This window comes from Sinocyclocheilus anshuiensis, unplaced genomic scaffold (assembly GCF_001515605.1).
Source record: "Sinocyclocheilus anshuiensis isolate Anshui unplaced genomic scaffold, SAMN03320099.WGS_v1.1 scaffold246, whole genome shotgun sequence".
NCBI lineage: Eukaryota > Metazoa > Chordata > Actinopteri > Cypriniformes > Cyprinidae > Sinocyclocheilus > Sinocyclocheilus anshuiensis.
Window position 1 is genome coordinate 512,557 of NW_015542356.1, and position 18,733 is coordinate 531,289.

At 37.5% G+C, this 18,733-nt stretch overlaps 1 protein-coding gene across 7 annotated transcripts in view; it reads right to left on the reverse strand.

Annotated features, from left to right (window-relative positions):
• LOC107691719 (acetyl-CoA carboxylase-like) overlaps positions 1-18,733 on the reverse strand; it is a 69,289-nt gene that overhangs the window by 5,077 nt on the left and 45,479 nt on the right. For 6 of the 7 annotated variants that reach the window (XM_016490505.1, XM_016490503.1, XM_016490507.1 and 3 more), the window contains 15 exons: positions 17,617-17,772; positions 16,783-16,929; positions 16,057-16,326; positions 15,860-15,957; positions 15,488-15,608; positions 14,713-14,823; positions 9,013-9,156; positions 8,820-8,940; positions 8,122-8,218; positions 5,884-5,980; positions 5,666-5,801; positions 5,407-5,584; positions 4,751-4,863; positions 2,833-2,987; positions 2,486-2,656 (listed from right to left, as the gene is read on the reverse strand). In XM_016490505.1, the coding sequence (XP_016345991.1) occupies positions 2,486-2,656; positions 2,833-2,987; positions 4,751-4,863; positions 5,407-5,584; positions 5,666-5,801; positions 5,884-5,980; positions 8,122-8,218; positions 8,820-8,940; positions 9,013-9,156; positions 14,713-14,823; positions 15,488-15,608; positions 15,860-15,957; positions 16,057-16,326; positions 16,783-16,929; positions 17,617-17,772 (2,115 nt within the window). Of the gene's footprint in view, positions 1-2,485; positions 2,657-2,832; positions 2,988-4,750; positions 4,864-5,406; positions 5,585-5,665; positions 5,802-5,883; positions 5,981-8,121; positions 8,219-8,819; positions 8,941-9,012; positions 9,157-14,712; positions 14,824-15,487; positions 15,609-15,859; positions 15,958-16,056; positions 16,327-16,782; positions 16,930-17,616; positions 17,773-18,733 lie in introns of those variants that run through there. The other variant, XR_001634565.1, reaches the window with a different exon arrangement.

An 18,733-nucleotide genomic window follows, 5' to 3' on the forward strand; every position in this document is an offset into this window, starting at 1 on the left:
TGTAATACCAAGTTTCTAGACATTGTTCAAATAAGTACAAGCTAGAAAGAGAAGGAATAAATAAAGAGATATAATTTAAAAAAAAGTTTTTTTTTTATGATTAAGTCAAGTAGCTTCGAAAGAAATGAATTTTCAGCTGTCGCTTGAAAATTGTCAGGGATTCAGCATTCCGGATAGGGGTGGGAAGATCGTTCCAGGTGCCTGTGAGGAGCCACGTGCAGAAACAAACATGCACAAACAAAAAGAATAATACATAAAGTGTTTAATACATTGAGCTTGTTTGAAACATCCTGCCAAACAAACTTTCTGACAATGTTTCTATTTGAAAACCAAATCACAACCCTAATCAACGGCTCTTCATTTAGGCTTAGACAGATAACATCAGGCTGATCTGAAACAAAGCTGGACTTGTGCTTGTGAAGATTTGTGGAGGCGTTAATGGGCTTCCGCGCTTCTAAAAAAACGCAAGCACTTGTAGTCGGCAAGAACATTTAATGCCCCATATTAATCATTTTTAATCCGTTTGCTTTTAATTAAGAAACAGCGTGTTGCTCTGCTATCTGCACGTGGCAGGGTGGAGATTAATTGTAGCTTAAGATAGCTCGCTCTGATTAGAGTAATGTATTAGTGGTCCAGACACCGTCTAATACAGATACTTGAACCTGCCTTTGGGGCTTGGCTCTGCTCCAGGACCTGGTGTGGCAACTCTTCTGAGGCCTAGTTGGAGCTTGGGAACGTTCATCCACTGTGATCACTTCTAAATGTCATATATTTTCTGGTCCACACACCACTTCAGGAAAAGAAAGGCTTGCTGCGGTTTTTACAGGTTCTCAATGCTCAGGTCAGTTTTTTCAAACTCTTCATACAGTTCTCCTAACCAACTTTCAGCTTGACACAGGCACGGCAGTACATTTTACTCTCAAATCAAGTAATTCTTTCATAAAAAAAAAAAAATACTGCCAACCACTAATTACACTTTATCACTCTTAAAACAATAACTTAAAACACTAAGAGCAGGTAGCATTATACATATGCATACATATCTATATTTGTTATGTTACATGGTCCACTTTTAAATTACAGTACAAAATTATTCCTTTTGTATAGATGGTAAAGAAATTGAATGCCTAACATACTGATATATTGACATTTGATAATATTTCATGTTTTTGATTTAGTATTTAATCCAATCTGGTATTACTATAGAAATGTATCAAAATGGGGTCTTTAGTTTTTTACTATGTTAAATTTTGAACTGCCTGTAGGTGCACAGTGTTTTGGTGGAGGTTGTGTGTGAGTGAGAAAAGTCAATGAATGTATTTTGTGCCAAAGCAATGGAAAATTATCCACAGTTTAACCCACATAGACTGCTGTTGTGCTCACTGTGTGAAGAGTTTTGAAAAATTGACTTAAAGGGATAGTCCACCCAAAAATGAAAATTCTGTCATTAATTACCCTCATGTCATTCCAAACCCGTAAGACCTTTGTTTACCTTCGGAACACAAATTAAAATATTTTTTATGCATTCTGAGAGCTCTCTGACCCTCTCATAGACAGCAATGTAATTAACACGATCAACGTCCAGAAACGTAGCAAGGAGATCAGTAAAATTATCCATGTGACATCAGGGGTTCAACCATAATTTTACGAAGCTACGAGAATACATTTTTGTACACAAAGAAAACAAAAATAATGACTTTATTCAACAATTCGTCTCCGCAGCATCACCATAGCACCATTTTGCAGAGTATCCACTGAACGTAAACAGCGTATGCTGTTCTGTGTCAGCTGCGCCCTGCGGAAATGTTTTCTACGTTTATTTACGCTTTGATTTGAACAAAACCAACGTATTTGTGTGGTGCGGCTGACACAGAACAGCATACGTTGGTTATGTTTAGTGGATACTTTCCAAAATGGCGCTAGGGTGATGCGGAGGAGACGAATTGTTGAATAAAGTCATAATTTAGTTTTCTTTGCGTACAAAAAGTATTCTAATAGTTTTGTAAAATTACGATTGAATCCCTGATGTCACATGGATAATTTTACCGATCTCCTTGCTATTTTTCTGGACGTTGATCGTGTTAGTTACATTGCTGTCTATGGGAGGGTCAGAGAGCTCTCGGAATGCATCAAAAATATCTTAATTTGTGTTCCGAAGATGAACAGAGGTCTTAGAGGTTTGGAACGACATGAGGGTGAGTAATTAATGACAGCGTTTTCATTTTTGGGTGAACTATCCCTTTAAGTTTTGAGAAATGGGTCTTGGCGATTGACTGGCAATGGTCAAAGTTTAAGACAACATCCAATTCAAACCCAAAATGGTTTATTAAATGTGCACGCATGGTTTTAGCTAGATATTTGACTTTTAAAATTTAAGATATGCACACACAAATGTATACTCACTTGTACTGTCATATTTGTAAAAGACTTTTATTGGTGATCTGGAGAAAAGAGATTTTTTATGCAATAGTTTTTGGTAACGTACTTTCACAGCTCCCTCTGCTTCCACGAACCAGCGGCGGAGCATGGCCTGAACCTGCCCGTCTGTCAGCTCACTGTTAGCACACTGGATCTTCCTCTGAACCGTGTCCTCCAGCAGTAACCGCCGCAAGCGCCAATAGAAGAACAGTCGAGATGTCTGCCACTCCAGGACATCCTGAACACACACAAGTCCAGATTAATTTATGGCATAGTTCACTGATTCACGTCTTTTCATTTGAGCTTCTGATTCTTCAACTATGGAGAAATATGAATACAGAAGTACCATCTAAAAACAAAAACTGCGGTTAAAAGCAGAGCATACTAATGCTACTATAAGAGTTGAGTACTGACAGTGATGACTCCTTTCTCCTGCATGCGGCCCGGTGTGTCATGAAGGTCGGCAAACTGCACGGCTACTTGATGATATATTGGCAGCAGGAACTCTTCTCTCTCTTTCAGTTTACTCTCCAGCTCTTCACGCTCAGACACACTCAATTCTGGGGTGCCTGAAAACACACACACAAACACAGAGCATGGACAAATGCAAAAATAAAAAAATATATGAGGAATGTACCAAAAAAGTAACTTAGAAACAGGCCAGTATATAAATCAGGCTAATTCATCAGCTGACATTTAGCCATTTCACTGTGGCTTAGATTAATTCATTAAATTAACAGGCATTAAATTACTGTTTCGTTAAATAATTAATTTCTTGCTGTTGTTGTTTTTATTAATATTAATAATTTAATAATTAATTATTATAATGGATTTGTTTTTGACTAGGTTTTAGAAAAGCTGCATTACCTAAAACAATAACTGAACAGCTTTTTTAATGTTAATTGCTATATTTTTGGATGAGGTGGCATTAACAAAAAGAAAAGTAAAGCAAACAGTGCAGTTATTAACTAAAAATAAAACTATTAATATTATTTTAATTAACTGAAATAAAATAAAATATAAATATTAGATAAAATGTTTATAAACTTACATTTGAATGAAAATTAAATGTTGTCCTGCATTTAATAATAATTACAAAAATACTTAAACTTAATTAAAACGAAAAAGTATATATATAAAAAAAGCTATTCAAAATATAAACATACTATAATAATGTATAAACAACACTATAACAACACTGGGAAGCATGTTATTTCATTTTGATGAACAATTTAGAATAACACCTACTGGTAAACAGTGTAAAAGAAACGTGCATAAAAAAAAAAAAAAAGAGTCAATTTTGATTTCATGCTGGCTAAAGCTAATGAACACAATTCTGCTATTTTGGCATCCATGTGTTGGTCCCTCATTCTGTACATGAAAATCAGCTAGAATCACACCACTAGAGTGCTGCCAACCAAGGAGCTCTCCAGGATCTCACATCAGCCCGTGGCTGTTCGAAAGAGATTGATCCCATCAGAGCCAATCATTCAGCGTGGCCGCCTGCAACACTACAGGCCACTCTGGTGGCACGGTCCATTTTAGTGACTGCTGAGGGTGTAATCGATCGAAGGAGGTACAGAACAACAATGGCGTCTGATTGATCTAAGACCCCTGTGATTGACACGTCTCCTCAGGGAGGAGAGAAAGGGTCGACACAATCAGCAGAGCGCAGAGATGAGGTGCTTTAATACAGGTGCATCTCAATAAATTAGAATGTCATGGAAAAGTTCATTTATTTCAGTAATTCAACTCAAATTGTGAAACTCGTGTATTAAATAAATTCAGTGCACACAGACTGAAGTAGTTTAAGTCTTTGGTTCTTTTAATTGTGATGATTTTGGCTCACATTTAACAAAAACCCACCAATTCACTATCGCAACAAATTAGAATACTTCATAAGACCAATAAAAAAAACATTTTTAGTGAATTGTTGGCCTTCTGGAAAGTATGTTCATTTACTGTACATGTACTCAATACTTGGTAGGGGCTCCTTTTGCTTTAATTACTGCCTCAATTCGGCATGGCATGGAGGTGATCAGTTTGTGGCACTGCTGAGGTGGTATGGAAGCCAGGTTTCTTTGACAGTGGCCTTCAGCTCATCTGCATTTGTTGGTCTCTTGTTTCTCATTTTCCTCTTGACAATACACCATAGATTCTCTATGTGTGCATTGAATTTATTTAATACACGAGTTTCACAATTTGAGTTGAATTACTGAAATAAATGAACTTTTCCACGACATTCTAATTTATTGAGATGCACCTGTATAACACTTATACACGCCCAATAAAACAAGATTTCAAGGGAGAGACAGCATTGTGAGAAACTTACCCAGTCTTTCTGCAAGCCCCATGTATACAGGGTCTACCCGTCTCATGGTCTTCACCAGGTCTTTTTTACGGAACTTGATCTCCACCGTGCCTTCAGGCTCCAGCACGCCACCACTGCAGAACGCACACACTGATCAATCAATTTATTCAAGTAGGTTATTACAATCAATTTGTTTGAAACAAATTCAACGATTTTCTTCCATCATTACTCAAAATGGCTTGCTTGAAAGGTCTGACCACTTCATTTTTTTTATTTATTTAAATTTTTTTTTTGGTGTTTTATTCATTTATTTTCTGTTTTAATGTAGTGTTAATACACTGTTACGTAAAATAAAAAATGCACAATGATAAACAATACAATAACAAAACAAATAAAACAAACAAAATATACAAAACAAAGCACAACCAAACAACAAAACCAAACAAAAAACCAAACCAAATAACACCAAAACCATCAAAACCAAAAACTACCAAACAAAACAAACATACCAAAAATAAACACAACCAATGCAGTGTTAATACACAGTTACATTTACATAACATTACAAAACAAGATGCAATGCACAATGACAAACAAAACAAACAAAAACAAAAGCCAAACAAAACCAAACAACCCAAACCAAAGCGAAAAAATTAAAAAACAAAACTGGTTCTTACCGGCTGTCCTTATCTGCATACATCTCCATGTGGCGAGGGTTGATGGTGGGGTCTATGACGACCCATGATCCTCCCCTGAGCTCTGCTTGTGGAGGGATGTACACCAGCACTGGCTGTCTGTATTCTCTCAGCCCGTCCACTATATACGCTCCAAACTTCAGCACCTGGTCATACATGTCTGAAGACAGGAGAGCATAAGGTGTTAGCAGAGATCATCATAGCTCACTAAAGCGCATCCTACTTCATTTCCTTTCATGACCTTTCATCCCTCCAGAGAAGCCTCTCCAGTTGGCAAACACCATGAGTGGAAGCCCCTCCCTGTTGAAGTCTTTAATGGCCTGTGCTGTCTTAAAAGCAGAGTCAGGGAACCACACTTGCCCTGCTTGTTGGATGATCTATCAGAAAAAGTACAGAAAACTGGTCATCTTCCTGCAAGAAATCAAGTGGCAGAGCGTGTAAGTGTTTCCAAGTGGTCACCTTGGCTTCTGAGTCCAAATTCGCTGGGTCTGCTGGGATAGACAGCTCCACTGATCGGGTTTCTACTGCAACTACTCCAGTCGGGATCCCACCCAACCTACAAATGACAAGTCAGAATGTTTGTTACACAGGGACAGATTAAACAAACGCTCAAAAAAAATAAATAAAAGAAAATGAATAAATTAATGTTACACATTTTATTATTGAGTTAAAGGGATATTTCAAATTTTCTAAAAGGTGTCATCATACTGACTCAGTTATGATATTTACAGCTGTACAGCTGGAACTGGGTTAAGGGATATAAGAAAAATTATCACAGCATTCTTAAACATGTTTAATCTAAGTCTGCAACCCATAGACATCACCAGACTCTTGGTCTTATCTTTTGAAATGCTTTTCCAAACCTGTAATGCAGCCATTTCCAACTGTTGCTTGTTTTAGGGAGTTTCTGCCTTTAGTCTTCTCTTCAGGTGGTGAAATTTATGTTCAATCAGGTTTAAATCTGCAGATGGACTTGGGCAATCTAAGACTTTCCATTTCTTTGCCCTGATAAACTCCTAGACTGAACTGGCAGGGTGTTTTGGGTCATTGTCCTAATGCAATATGAAGCGCTTCCCAATGAATCTGGTGGCATTTCCTTGAACATTGGTAGCCAAGATGTTTCTGTACACTTCTGCATTCATTCTGCTGCTGAGAGGGCCTGTTCCAGAGACAACCATGCTTGCCCATGCCATGACACCACCTCCACCATGCTTTACAGCTGAGGCTGTATGCCTTAGGATCATTTGCAGTTCCCTTTTTCTCCACACTTTTGCTTTCCCATCACTTAGATAAAGGTTAATCTTTTTCTCATCTGTCCATAAAACTCTACTGGCTCACCTTTGTGCTTTTTTGCAAACTTGAATCTTGCCTTTCTATTTTTGGTACTTGTCAGAGGTTTGCATCTTGCTGTAGCCTCTGCAATTTTGTGTCAAAGTCTCCTGTGGACAGTAGATTGTGAGACCATCACCCCAGCTTTCTGGAGGTTGTTGGTGATTTTACAGACATGTATTTTAGGGTTCATTTTCACAGCTTTTATGATTTGTCTGTCATAAACTGCTGTTGTTTTTCTCAGCTGATCAGGTCGTTGTTGGCTGCTGATGTCTCCGGTGGTCTCCAACCTCTTGATTTCTTCATGCCCTTTGTTTTTGCTATAGCTCTAATTGAGTTCCTCTTTTCTTTTAGCATCCAAATTGCTTGCTATTCTCTCGAATTCAGCTCCCTCGTCTTCATCCTGGTTTGTGTGTGTCGTCATCGAATGCAAAATTCAGAATGCAGAAGCAATGGATATAACTGATGAGACACATTCCCTGCTTTTAATATCTGAACAATTAATGCAACAGGACAAAGCTGATCACTCAGAAAGACCTGTGAGGCAATTGTACCAATACTTATGCTCACATCAGATAGGGGGATGAAACTCTAAAAGTGTTGATCTTCTTAGTTAGTAAAACATGTATGTGTTGAAACACTCAATAATAAAATGTGACAATTTGTAGTTTTGTCCCATATTCATCTTTTAAACATATTTACAGATTTCTTGACTCCACAGCAAACAGAGCAATTTTGTCTTTACTGTTTTAATACTTGTCACACTTGGGGGTGGGGGAGGGTCTTTTTTATTATTATTTTATTGTTTGAATGTGAAAAATTAAAATGTAAAAAATAGAGCAAATTAAAATAAATAGCAAAATTAGGCTTTATCATGCAGACAAATACTCTAAAAGGTAAATGAAACTGACACATTCATTGTCAATCTGTATTTTGGCAGACAACTAAAAGGGTATTGAGTAGAAGACCGATGTGAAACTAATGTTCCCCACAGGAGCATTCAAAGTGCATTTATCAGAGCAGGACCTTTCCAATTGACAAACGCTGCCCTTTAGGAATTGAGGTCAGAGGTCACCACAAGTTCACTGAGGAGAGTAAAGGCTCAGATTGTGTGGTTAATCATTAGAAAAATAAGTATTTGCGAATATATGCCATTGGATGTGCAATTAAAAAAAGATAACATGCATACTTCTCTAGAAAACCTCTTTTAAAAATGGTTAGTTCTGAGAGCTCTACAGCAGCATAATTTGTTTGTTTTAGATAACAAGACATCAGACCAAGTGGCATCTACAATGACATTCATGAAGTTTTAGAACTTGCCTAAGAGTCCAAATACTTTTTGGGGCCAAAGTATTCATTGGTGCTTACCTGGCCCGTCCTACGATTACACTCTGTGCCCACGGCTGCATGATCTCCAGAAAAGAGCCGTGGTCAAAGAACCCGCTCACCCACGCACCCTTAGTGTCTGTATGGAAGGAGAGAGACCATCAGAGCTGCATCTTCATCAGAGATATGCCAAGCTTAACTGAGGAGAAATACATGCTTGCTGCAGGAAGAGGTTACCATTCAATTACACTGAGACCTGTCTCTGCACTGAGACAAAGATTTTTCTCCCTGCCACCAGCTCTCGATATCTCTCCACCTCACTGTGGCAATTACAGTGATGCGTAAACTGTCTCGCCAATAAAAAACACTCCATATATCCCAGAGTGTCTTATCTCTGAGTGGAGAGACCTAGTGCTGTGCCTCAAACATAAACCCTCAGACCACACTCATCCATTACTGGACACTTACATCTAACAACACATTCCTCAGCACAATTGATAAACAAAACACAAAATATCACTGCAGGAGGCCTCAACAAATTGACAAGTTGAGCTCTTTTGACAGCATAATGTCATTGATACAGAAATTTTTTTTTCTGTTTGTTTTTTGTTATTACAGCAAGAATTATTACTACAGAAAGGCACTTACAAAGGAAGTCGAATAAGAGGGTCCACGATAAAAATCATGCGACAGATGCTATCAATAGAGTAATGATGTCTAAGGTTGCAGCATCTACTCACTCTGACTGGGACGTCCCGCTAATATCCAGCGTGGATCATAAGGTGCCTTTGTAGGAACAAACTCCACTGGCCGATCGATGGGATCTTTAGCACTGAGTATTGGCACAGGACTTGACTTATTCTGAAGGAGAACAGCACTGTTAGACTCGAAATCACATTCTCCGGGTCACATTTCACAGTGTGTTCTGCATACCTTCGGCATGTAAGACAGCCAGAGCAGTAACGTAAACACTCCCTCAAAATCATCGCACACAGTGGTGTGTGTGACTCCATTATTGTGCATGATCTGTACTCCACCCAGCTGGTTATTGGAGGTGTACACCTCGCGACCCAGAACCTGTGAAGAAAGAGCAAAGGCGTGAATTAAAAAGTCTTGTTCACAAGTCATCACATTAAATATCTGAAACATACTCAAAAGTTTTAATGCAGTTAGTGTGAAGATATCCTTAAAGGGTTAGTCAACAAAAATTAGTTAAATTAATATTGAACTAATTTTCCAAAAATGAAAATTAGCCCATAAATTACTCACCCTCAAGGCATCCTAGGTGTATATGACTTTCCAGTCGGAGTTATATTAAAAATTGTCTTTTATCTTTCAAGCTGTTTAATGGCAGTCAGTGGGTGTTGCAGTGCTTCAGTCCAAAAGAAGTGAAATAAAAAGCGCCCATCCATAAAAAACAAAGGCCTCCTGTAGCGAATCGATGCGTTTTTGCAAGAAAAATATCCATATTCAAAATGTAATAATCATTTTAATGTAGCTTGCGCCAACAGTTGTACACGGAAGCAGTTCCGGGCGGATGACGTATGAGTTCAGCATTGCGCATGTGCCGTCTCGTGAAAACCAACGTTTGTTAACAGGAGCAAAGGAAGCAAAGTTTCCTTACTTTAGCAAAGGAAAACCAGTCTCCTCTTGGCTTATATCGAAATCCTCCGACATTCTTCTTTACAAATCCTCGTTTTGTACTTCTAATTCGTGATCATTGTTTTGTTTTGATCTCTCCCCTGCGCTTCTGCGTTCGTCACTTGGGAGCGGCGCATGCGCAACGCCAACATCCTACGTCATCCGCCCGGAACTGCTTCCGTTTACAACAGTGAGTGCAAGCTAGATTAAATTGATTATTAAGTTTTAAATATGGTTATTTTTCTTACAAAAACGCATCGATTCATTACAGGAAGCCTTTGTTCACCCCCCGGAGCCGTGTGAGACACTTTTTATTATTGATGGGCGCTTTTTATTTCACTTATTTTGGACTGATGCACTGCAACACCCGCTGACTGCCATTAAACAGCTTGAAAGATCAAAGACAATTTTTTATATAACTGAATATGAAGATGAAGAAAGTCATATACACCAAGTAATTTATGGGCTAATTTAAATTTTTGGGTGAACTAACCCTTTAAGAACATATTAAGCTTTGGTTGCAGCGTTTTGTCTGTGAAATGTTCTGTACATTAGTTAAAGGGGTCATTAACTGAGAAATCAAATTTCCCTTGATCTTTTGACATATAGGAGGTCATTGTACTATAAAAAACATCTTGTAAGTTTCAGAACTCAAAACTTTCTTGTTAGTCTAAAAACAGCTTATATTGAAGCAAATCTGCCAAAACGACAGGTTGTGGAATGTGCCACTTTATGACGTAATAATGTGGATGAACACTATTACGTCAGAAGAAGATCTGCAGAAGATCAACGCCTGCTTCTACATCACTGCCTGTTTAGCCCCGTCCACCGATTTGCACATAGTGTAAATAGCGAGAGAGGCAAACGTTTTTATTATGTGGTCACTATTGCTTTGTCTGATATATCGTTTGATACAGGCCCGTAGCCAGCTATGAGGTCACCGAGGTCCAGACCACAGTAAATTTTTCATGTTCAAAAATTTTATTTGTTCTCTGAATTACTAATTTGCTGTTAAACTCCTCATATGAATGTCTGCATGACATGTATAATACAGTTAGCAAGAATTTTTAGCGTCCGTGGTATGAAAATGAACGCTGCGAGGCGCTGCCGGAGTGAACGAGTTGTGAGTGAGTGCGTGGGCACAGCATCCGTGTTGCCAGATCCAGCTATTATAAGAGTTTGTGGAGTTGTTTTTTTCCGCTTAATTTAACACTTTAGAAAGATAATAAAGTAGGACGCTTCGGTTTAGGGTCAGCGATATCTTTATCTTATCTTATTTGCAAAAGATTTGAAATAATTTTGGTTTATTTATTTGTTTTTCATTTTTTGTTTGTTTTAATAGCAATATCTGGCAACACTGCATCGCCGGCACTTAAAGGAACACTCCACTATTTTTGAAAATAGGCTCATTTTCCAACTCCCCTAGAGTTAAACAGTTCAGTTTTACAGTTTTCGAATCCATTCAGCCGATCTCCGGGTCTGGTAGTAGCACTTTTAGCTGCAGCTTAGCATAGATCATTGAATCTGATTAGACCGTTAGCATCTCGCTCAAAAATGACCAAAGTTATATATTATATATTAAGTTAAATATAGAGTTTCTATATTTTTCCTATTTAAAACTTTACTCTTCTGTAGTTACATCGTGTACTAAGACCGACGGAAAATGAAAAGTTGCGATTTTCTAGGCCGATATGGCTAGGAACTATACTTTCATTCCACCGTACCATGGGTGCAGCAGGCGCAATGATATTACGCAGGCCATGGCGATATATCGGTCGACCACCAGTCTAAATACTGTAAAGCATTTCTGTTTGTTTGAATTCCTTGACAACTTCTGGTTCAACCAATTCTATGAGTTTGGAGTGAGACCAGCTGTTGGGCTGAACAATGGCATATGGCAGTGGTGTCAAATCCTGTTCCTGGAGGGTCACAGTCCTGCTTAGTTTAGCTACAATCTCAGTTAAACAAACCTGAATCACATAATCAAAGTCTTCAGGATTACAGCCAACTTCTAGGGAAGTTTGCCTGGGCAAGTAAGAGCTAAACTCTGCAAGATGTCTTGCACAAATGCAATATTTGACATCCTTTGAATATAGGAAGAGTGTGTAGGAAACAGTTTTGAAAATGGTCATTGTTTTTGCAATTTTGTTTGGTGCCACTGATGGCACAGACGTTCACTACTCAGCTCCTCTAATTTCTGCTTGCCCAACAAGAAAACTGAATATGCTGTTTCAAAAGTAAACTTTTTGACACAACTGACTATTACTTAACTCTTCCAGAAAAGCCAACGCCAACATAACACTCAAGCTTACTAAATTTATGGCTATATACCAGAGTCTTGAATTTCGTTTCTTGTTCTTAAGACCTCTCGAGACCACATACATGGTTTTGGGTCATGGTCATTACTCTTGGAAAGCTTTCACACTAGGGACATTTTCTGCAATTGCTCCTGGTGCCCCTCACACCTCACTGGTTAGGTTTTAGACTTGCTTGACTTTATCGAACCCCAGTGCATTAAGCATTCATCTGACTATTTTATCTTGGGACGTAACAATCATCACAAGCTAGCATTATAGAGTACATAACGTTAGCCAATGTATTTTTGTTTTACAGTTCCTTTGCAACCAAACTCAGACCACCTCCTATAGATTGTTTCGGGGGTTCTGTACCAGATGGTGCTCCCCAATCCGCAAGACAGCTTTCATATGACCAATTTTTCAGTGTAAACCATACTGTTTCAAACTAAACTTATAGTTTGATAGACCTTGGTCTGCATCTACAGCTCGGTTTATGGTCTCATTAAAGGGATAGTTCATCCAAAAATGAAAATTTGATGTTTATCTGCTTACCCCCAGGGCATCCAAGATGTAGGTGACTTTGTTTCTTCAGTAGAACACATATGATGATTTTTAAGTCCAACCGTTGCAGTCTATCAGTCTTATAATGCATGGCAATGGTAACAAAATCTATGAGAGTAAAAAAAAATATAAACAGACAAATCCAAATTAAACCCTGTGGCTCGTGACGACACATTGAACTGCAGTCTGTACCACAAGTGATAATTACCTCAACCATTTCAGAGAATGTACAAGAACTCTGAAAGGCAACATAGACATTTTAGCCATTAAGTTCACTGAAATCAACAGCCTGGTCCTTGAATCAACTACTTAAACTTTTACTTTTTTGTCAGGGTCAGTCTTGGTTTGGACCTGAGGTGCAGGAGGTCTAGTTCTGGTATGTAGAGTATCTGGGCTGCAGGGAATATAGTTTTGGTCTGGGCCTTGACTCTAGCTCCAGTTTTTATGTGTCTGGTATGTCCCTTTTGTTCCAGTGCTTAATGAAAGACTGAACTCTTCCATATCACAGTAATACAATCACAAGTTTGACCATCCACACACACACAAAAAAAAAAAATCATTCTACACTCTGAGACTGACACCTTTGTAACAGTCATAATCACTTACAGACCTGACGTGTTCTGAGACCTGTGCGGTAATGCTTATCATGGGTATTTGTAAATGAGCCGATCACGGTTCTGCTCTAATTAACACAGTAATGGGACTGTAAAGAACATTTTCAGATGGAGATAGATGGGGCGTTCCTGCAGTTCCAGAGAGGACAAACAGATACTGGCCGTGACACATGACCATGACTGAAATATCTGAATACCGTTTTTCTGTCCACACCGGACATTTAAGAACCATTAAAGGAAATTGTTCTGAATAAGAACTGTTTCTCGGTTCCCAACCCTAATCTAGACTGCTGCAGAGAGAGGATGGGAGAAAGGCAGAGCGAGACGGGGATATATGTAGCAGTAGAAGTGCTCATTCTGTTCTCAGAGGAATGTTATGGGTGTCCCTCCCCGGTCTCAGCCCCAGGCATCAGCCTATTTCTATGCAAATAACAACTTCACGCTTCTCTTTCTATTATTCCTGCGGGAGCTGCAGCATCATGATGGGAGACAGAGAGAGAGACGCGGGGGGATGGCAGTCACTGAGGGGAATTATAAACCTACAGAAACACTTTTTTTTTTTCTATTTTGGCAGATGATTTTCCATTGACTTCTATTGTCTTTATACTGAGATATCAGTTTTAATACTGTCCCTCAGTTTGTAGCAAATAATTTTTTATTTAATTTCTGTTCCCAATAAAGCACATGTGGTGCCTTTGCTTCCTTTTTTAAGCTTGAAAATCACAAGATCCCAACTGCTTAAAAAATTACATCGTAATTGCCTGGAAAAACTTTGTACATACAAATTTTTAGTTATACTTTATTTTACAGCATGTGTACTTATAGTGTAATTACCCAAGAAAGTACCGGGTAGTATAAGGTAACTACATGGTTTAAGTTTAGGTTTAGGGGTAGGTTCATGCATAGTATGTAGTTATTACTCAGTTATTGTAATTTCTACTTTATAAGTACATAGTATGGACACGTGGAACAGGACTGTAAAAAGTGCTACCAAATTTTGTCCTTTTGTTTTTTTATGAAATAAAGTCATATGGGTTTGGAATGATATGAGGGGTGAATAAATGATGAAAGAATTAACATTTTTGGGTGAGCTGTTCCTTTAACACATGCTTGAATGCACAGCCAACCGCTGTCACCAGTAAAATAAAAAACTGTCTGATTCATAAAAGTCATACTGTAATGCAGTCGTGGTAATTGCATGAATTAGGGATTCATTTGTTTGGGTCATAGTTGAGTGCACACAAGGCTTTTGGAGTTCACACTAACCTGTCACAATTTCTGCTTCGGACCAATCAAATTACTTCAAGCAATTAAAAGAGAGGCCAATTAAAATGCCCTTATCAGCAGTGAATAGGTAATTTATGCACACATGCCACCTTTCATAGCAGCAACTAAACAACAGAGAAGACCTTTGAAAACACACAAATCATACTAGGCGAATTATAAAACTGCTTTGAGAAGGCACAGTTGGCTTATGGATTCTAAAACTAGAAAACATGTAAATGGGTGCAGCTGCTGACCTTATTGAGAGCTCCAGCTCCAGTCAGGATGATGTGAGAGTTCTCCACCTGTATGGTCCTTTGGCCCAGTCTCACTAGATATGCTCCGATTCCAATGGCTCTGCATGTTACCTGAGGACCAGAAAACACAGACATTCAGAAACACTATAACATCTACACTACTGCACAAAAGTTTGGGTAAGATTATATTTATTTATTTATTGTTTTAAAGAAGTCTATTATGCTCACCGTGGCTGCATTTATTTGGTCAAAAATACAGTAAAAACAGTAATATTGTGAAATATTATTACAATTTAAAACAACTAATACATTTTTAATATTTTAAAATGTAATTTATTTCTGTGATGCCAAAGCTGAATTTTCAGCAGCCATTACTGTCACATGATGCTTTAGAAATCATTCAGATATGCTGATTTTGGTGCTCAAGAAACATTTCTTAATATTAAGAATGTTGAAAACAGTTGATACCTTCTGGTCCATTTTTTTTTAGGATTCTTTGATCAATTAACAGCATTTATTTAAAATAAAAATATTTTGTAACATTGTAAATGCCTTACTGTCACTTTTGATCAATTTAATGCTACCTTGCAGGAAAAAAATATCAATTTCTTAAAAAAAAAAAAAAAAAAAAAAATCTTGCAGACCTTAATCTTATCCTAGGTAATGCTTTACCAAATGTATTGCTTATGAGCTTTTGTGAATAGTGGAACTTCTCCAAATGTTTTTAACAAGTCACAGTTTTTAACAAGTGTGTGTTTGTGTTCTGCTAGCGTACCAGGTTCATGGTGATGATATCCTCATACGCCAGTGAAGATTCACCCGCGATCATGCCAGAACCTCTCAAGTTCTCCACACCCAACCCCTCCTCTTTACCAATGATATCAGTGATCTTATACCTGCAAAGACACACATTAGAGGAGAATTTACATTACAATAGAACAACAAAAAATGACCCTAATCAATGACAGAAAAAAAATCCTGGCAATCTTTTGAAATAAAAGTTTGATGTACAATGTGAACCTTCAGAACTCAAAACCTCCTCCCAGTCCAACTATTCACTGAAATTATGCAGCGAAGACAATTCTTATGTTAGACATAAAAGCATTAACAATAAAAAAATCTGTGTATGGGATAATATGCAGCTCACCTGGATTCACCCTCGTCTTCCACATGTTCACAGTGGACTGAGTTCAGAGCAGACACCTTCTTATAGTCCTGAGGTGTGAGGTACAGGTACTTAAAGCCCTACCATTTAACAGGAAAACACTGTGATTACCACACAATTCCTGAAGATAAACACTACATCAATGATCGCTGATCCCTTCCCCTGGAGCCACTCCAAACCTTGTAGGGGTCTGCTGGATCCTGCCAGGCCACATGGAACATGTGTCTGATCTCCTCTGCCAGGCCAATCCGGGCTCCGCTGTTGGCAGCGATATAGATTCGTGGGATGCCGCTTTCCCGCGCCATCTCTGAAGCCTGCTGGAACAGCACATCCTCCTGCGGCCCAAAGGAGCCAATCTTATGTGTGATGTCATTGCTGATCACAATAATCTCACGGCCAGCCGGGTACTCAGGGGTTCGGAGAGTCATCCGCCATGCTACCATGCCAATCTAGAGAATCATGGAATCATGAGTTAATTTTCTATCCACAATAAAGCTGTGATAACTAAATAAATGCTTGTGGATCCTCACAAACCAACATTTAAGAAGCAAAGGGGCCCCCTACAGTGTACAAAGTTTACTGCATGTGATCATTTGTTGAAAATGAGCAAGAAATGCCACACATTAAGTTTGAGTTACACAGTCTTCCTGTTTAAGTCGTCACCTTTATTACTATAGCGCTTTATACAATACAGATTGTTTCAAAGCAGCTTTACAGTGCTCAACAATAAAATAATGATTCAATGATGCAAACAGAATTGAATTCTCTGTAAAGCAACTCTAAAAAGGCAATAGTCATTTTTCAGTTGAAATCAGTTCATTGTTGATTCAGTTCAGTTCAGTTTAAGATGATAAATTTTTACAAAACATACGTTTTAGCCAATATCATTAACGGTGCAATCTAACCTCATTTCCTCCAGGTAGGCGGTTCATCTGCACCAGCTGACCCTGAGAATCCAGAACCAGCTCTGTGAAGGTCAGCAATTCCGATGGAAGAGGACACTTGGGTAAGTTGGCGTGTGCGTCCATGGACTGCCATAGCTTCTTCAGAGCCTAGAGGAAAATGGACACCACATGATAAATGTTTATCTTCATATATTTGCAGTGCTCTTGTTTAAAAAATGGATAAACAAAGACTTGATAATCAACTTTGTGTATTAAAATATACACTACTATTCAAAAGTTTGGGGTCAGTACGATTTTTACGTTTTTCGAAAAGTCTCTTATGCTCACCATCACTGCATTTAATTGATCAAAAATACAGTAATTTTATGAAATATCATTACAACTTTAAGAATAGTTTCCCCATTTTACAAGATTTTAAAATGTAGTTTTTCCTGTGACATTTTGACCAGCTGTTACTCCTGTCTTCAGTGTCACATGATCCTTCACAAATCATTCTATGATGATGAAATGATAATCATTCAAGTAACATTTTTAATCATTATCAATTTTGAAAACAGTTGTGTTTTTTAATATTTTTCTGGAAAACCATGATGAATATGAATGGATGAATAGAACGTTCAAGAACATAGAACATAAATGCCTTTACATTAAAAATGTCTTGTCACTTTTGATCAATTTAATGCAACCTTGCTGAATAAAAGTATTAATTTCTTAAAAAAAAAAATCATACTGACCTTCAACATTTAAATGTTAATATACATTGAAATGCAATTATATCTTGAAATGTGAAAAGATTTGCCATCATAGACTACTGTGTCAGGTTGAGGACAATACCTGACGGAACATCTCTGGGAAGTCGTAGACATAGGTGGTACCGAGGCTCTGGGCCTGGAAGCGTTTGGACTGCAGGAGGTCTTTAGTGACATAGGGTGTGTTGATGAGCATGCCATGAAGAGGACCCTGCTTATCTCCATATGCCTGGAACATGATCTGATATGAAAGAGAGACAGAGGGCAAAAGAGAGTCAGCAAGTCAAGCATAGGTAAAGAAACACAAACAACTATATATAAATCGATAATTTTCCCCATTTCTAGGCAAACAGATAACAGTTGGCCAATGATACAAAGAAACAAAACTGACAGTTGATGTTACAATGACAAAAGATAATTTTGCAATTTTTTTTTTTTAATTATTAATTCAACTCCATGAACAGCACTTTTTACATTCAAACAGAAAAAGTCACCACATCGCTGACAAATGAAACTAAATGGTGACTAGCACAATGACAAATCACCCAACGCCAATGTCTGAAAGAATATTAGTGAAACAACAAATTGTGCAGTGCCATTTATATGTTTGGACACATGTGACTATATTCATTTTTATCATGATACATATAAATAACATAAATACCAAAATAATGCCGCTTATTAATAATTATTAGTAATAGCATAAATATATACAATACCATTCAAAATATTGGGGTTAGTAGGTTTTTTTAAAGAAATTAACTGATTAAAAGTTAATACTGTCCTTCTTAACTTTCTATACATCAAAGAAATCTGAAAAACAATGGATTGCAGTTTTCCTAAAAATACCGCAGAATTGTTTTCAACATTGATGGTTCTTGAGCACAAATTAATTTTAAAACTGCAATTAATTTAATAATTAATTTTAATTTGTAAAAATGTTTCACAATATTACTGTTTTAATATATTTTTGATTAAATAAATGCTTTTCAAAAACAAACAAAAACATTTTTGAACAGAAATGTATTTTAAATATTTTTGATCTATTAAATGACTGAAAGCAGACATACTGTGTATATTTTTGACATATTTATATATTTTACATATTACATACATATTTTCACACATTTTATATATTAGACAAATATATGCATGAAAGGGTGTCGAATTTGAAAAAGATAAAATATAAGAAAAAGTATACG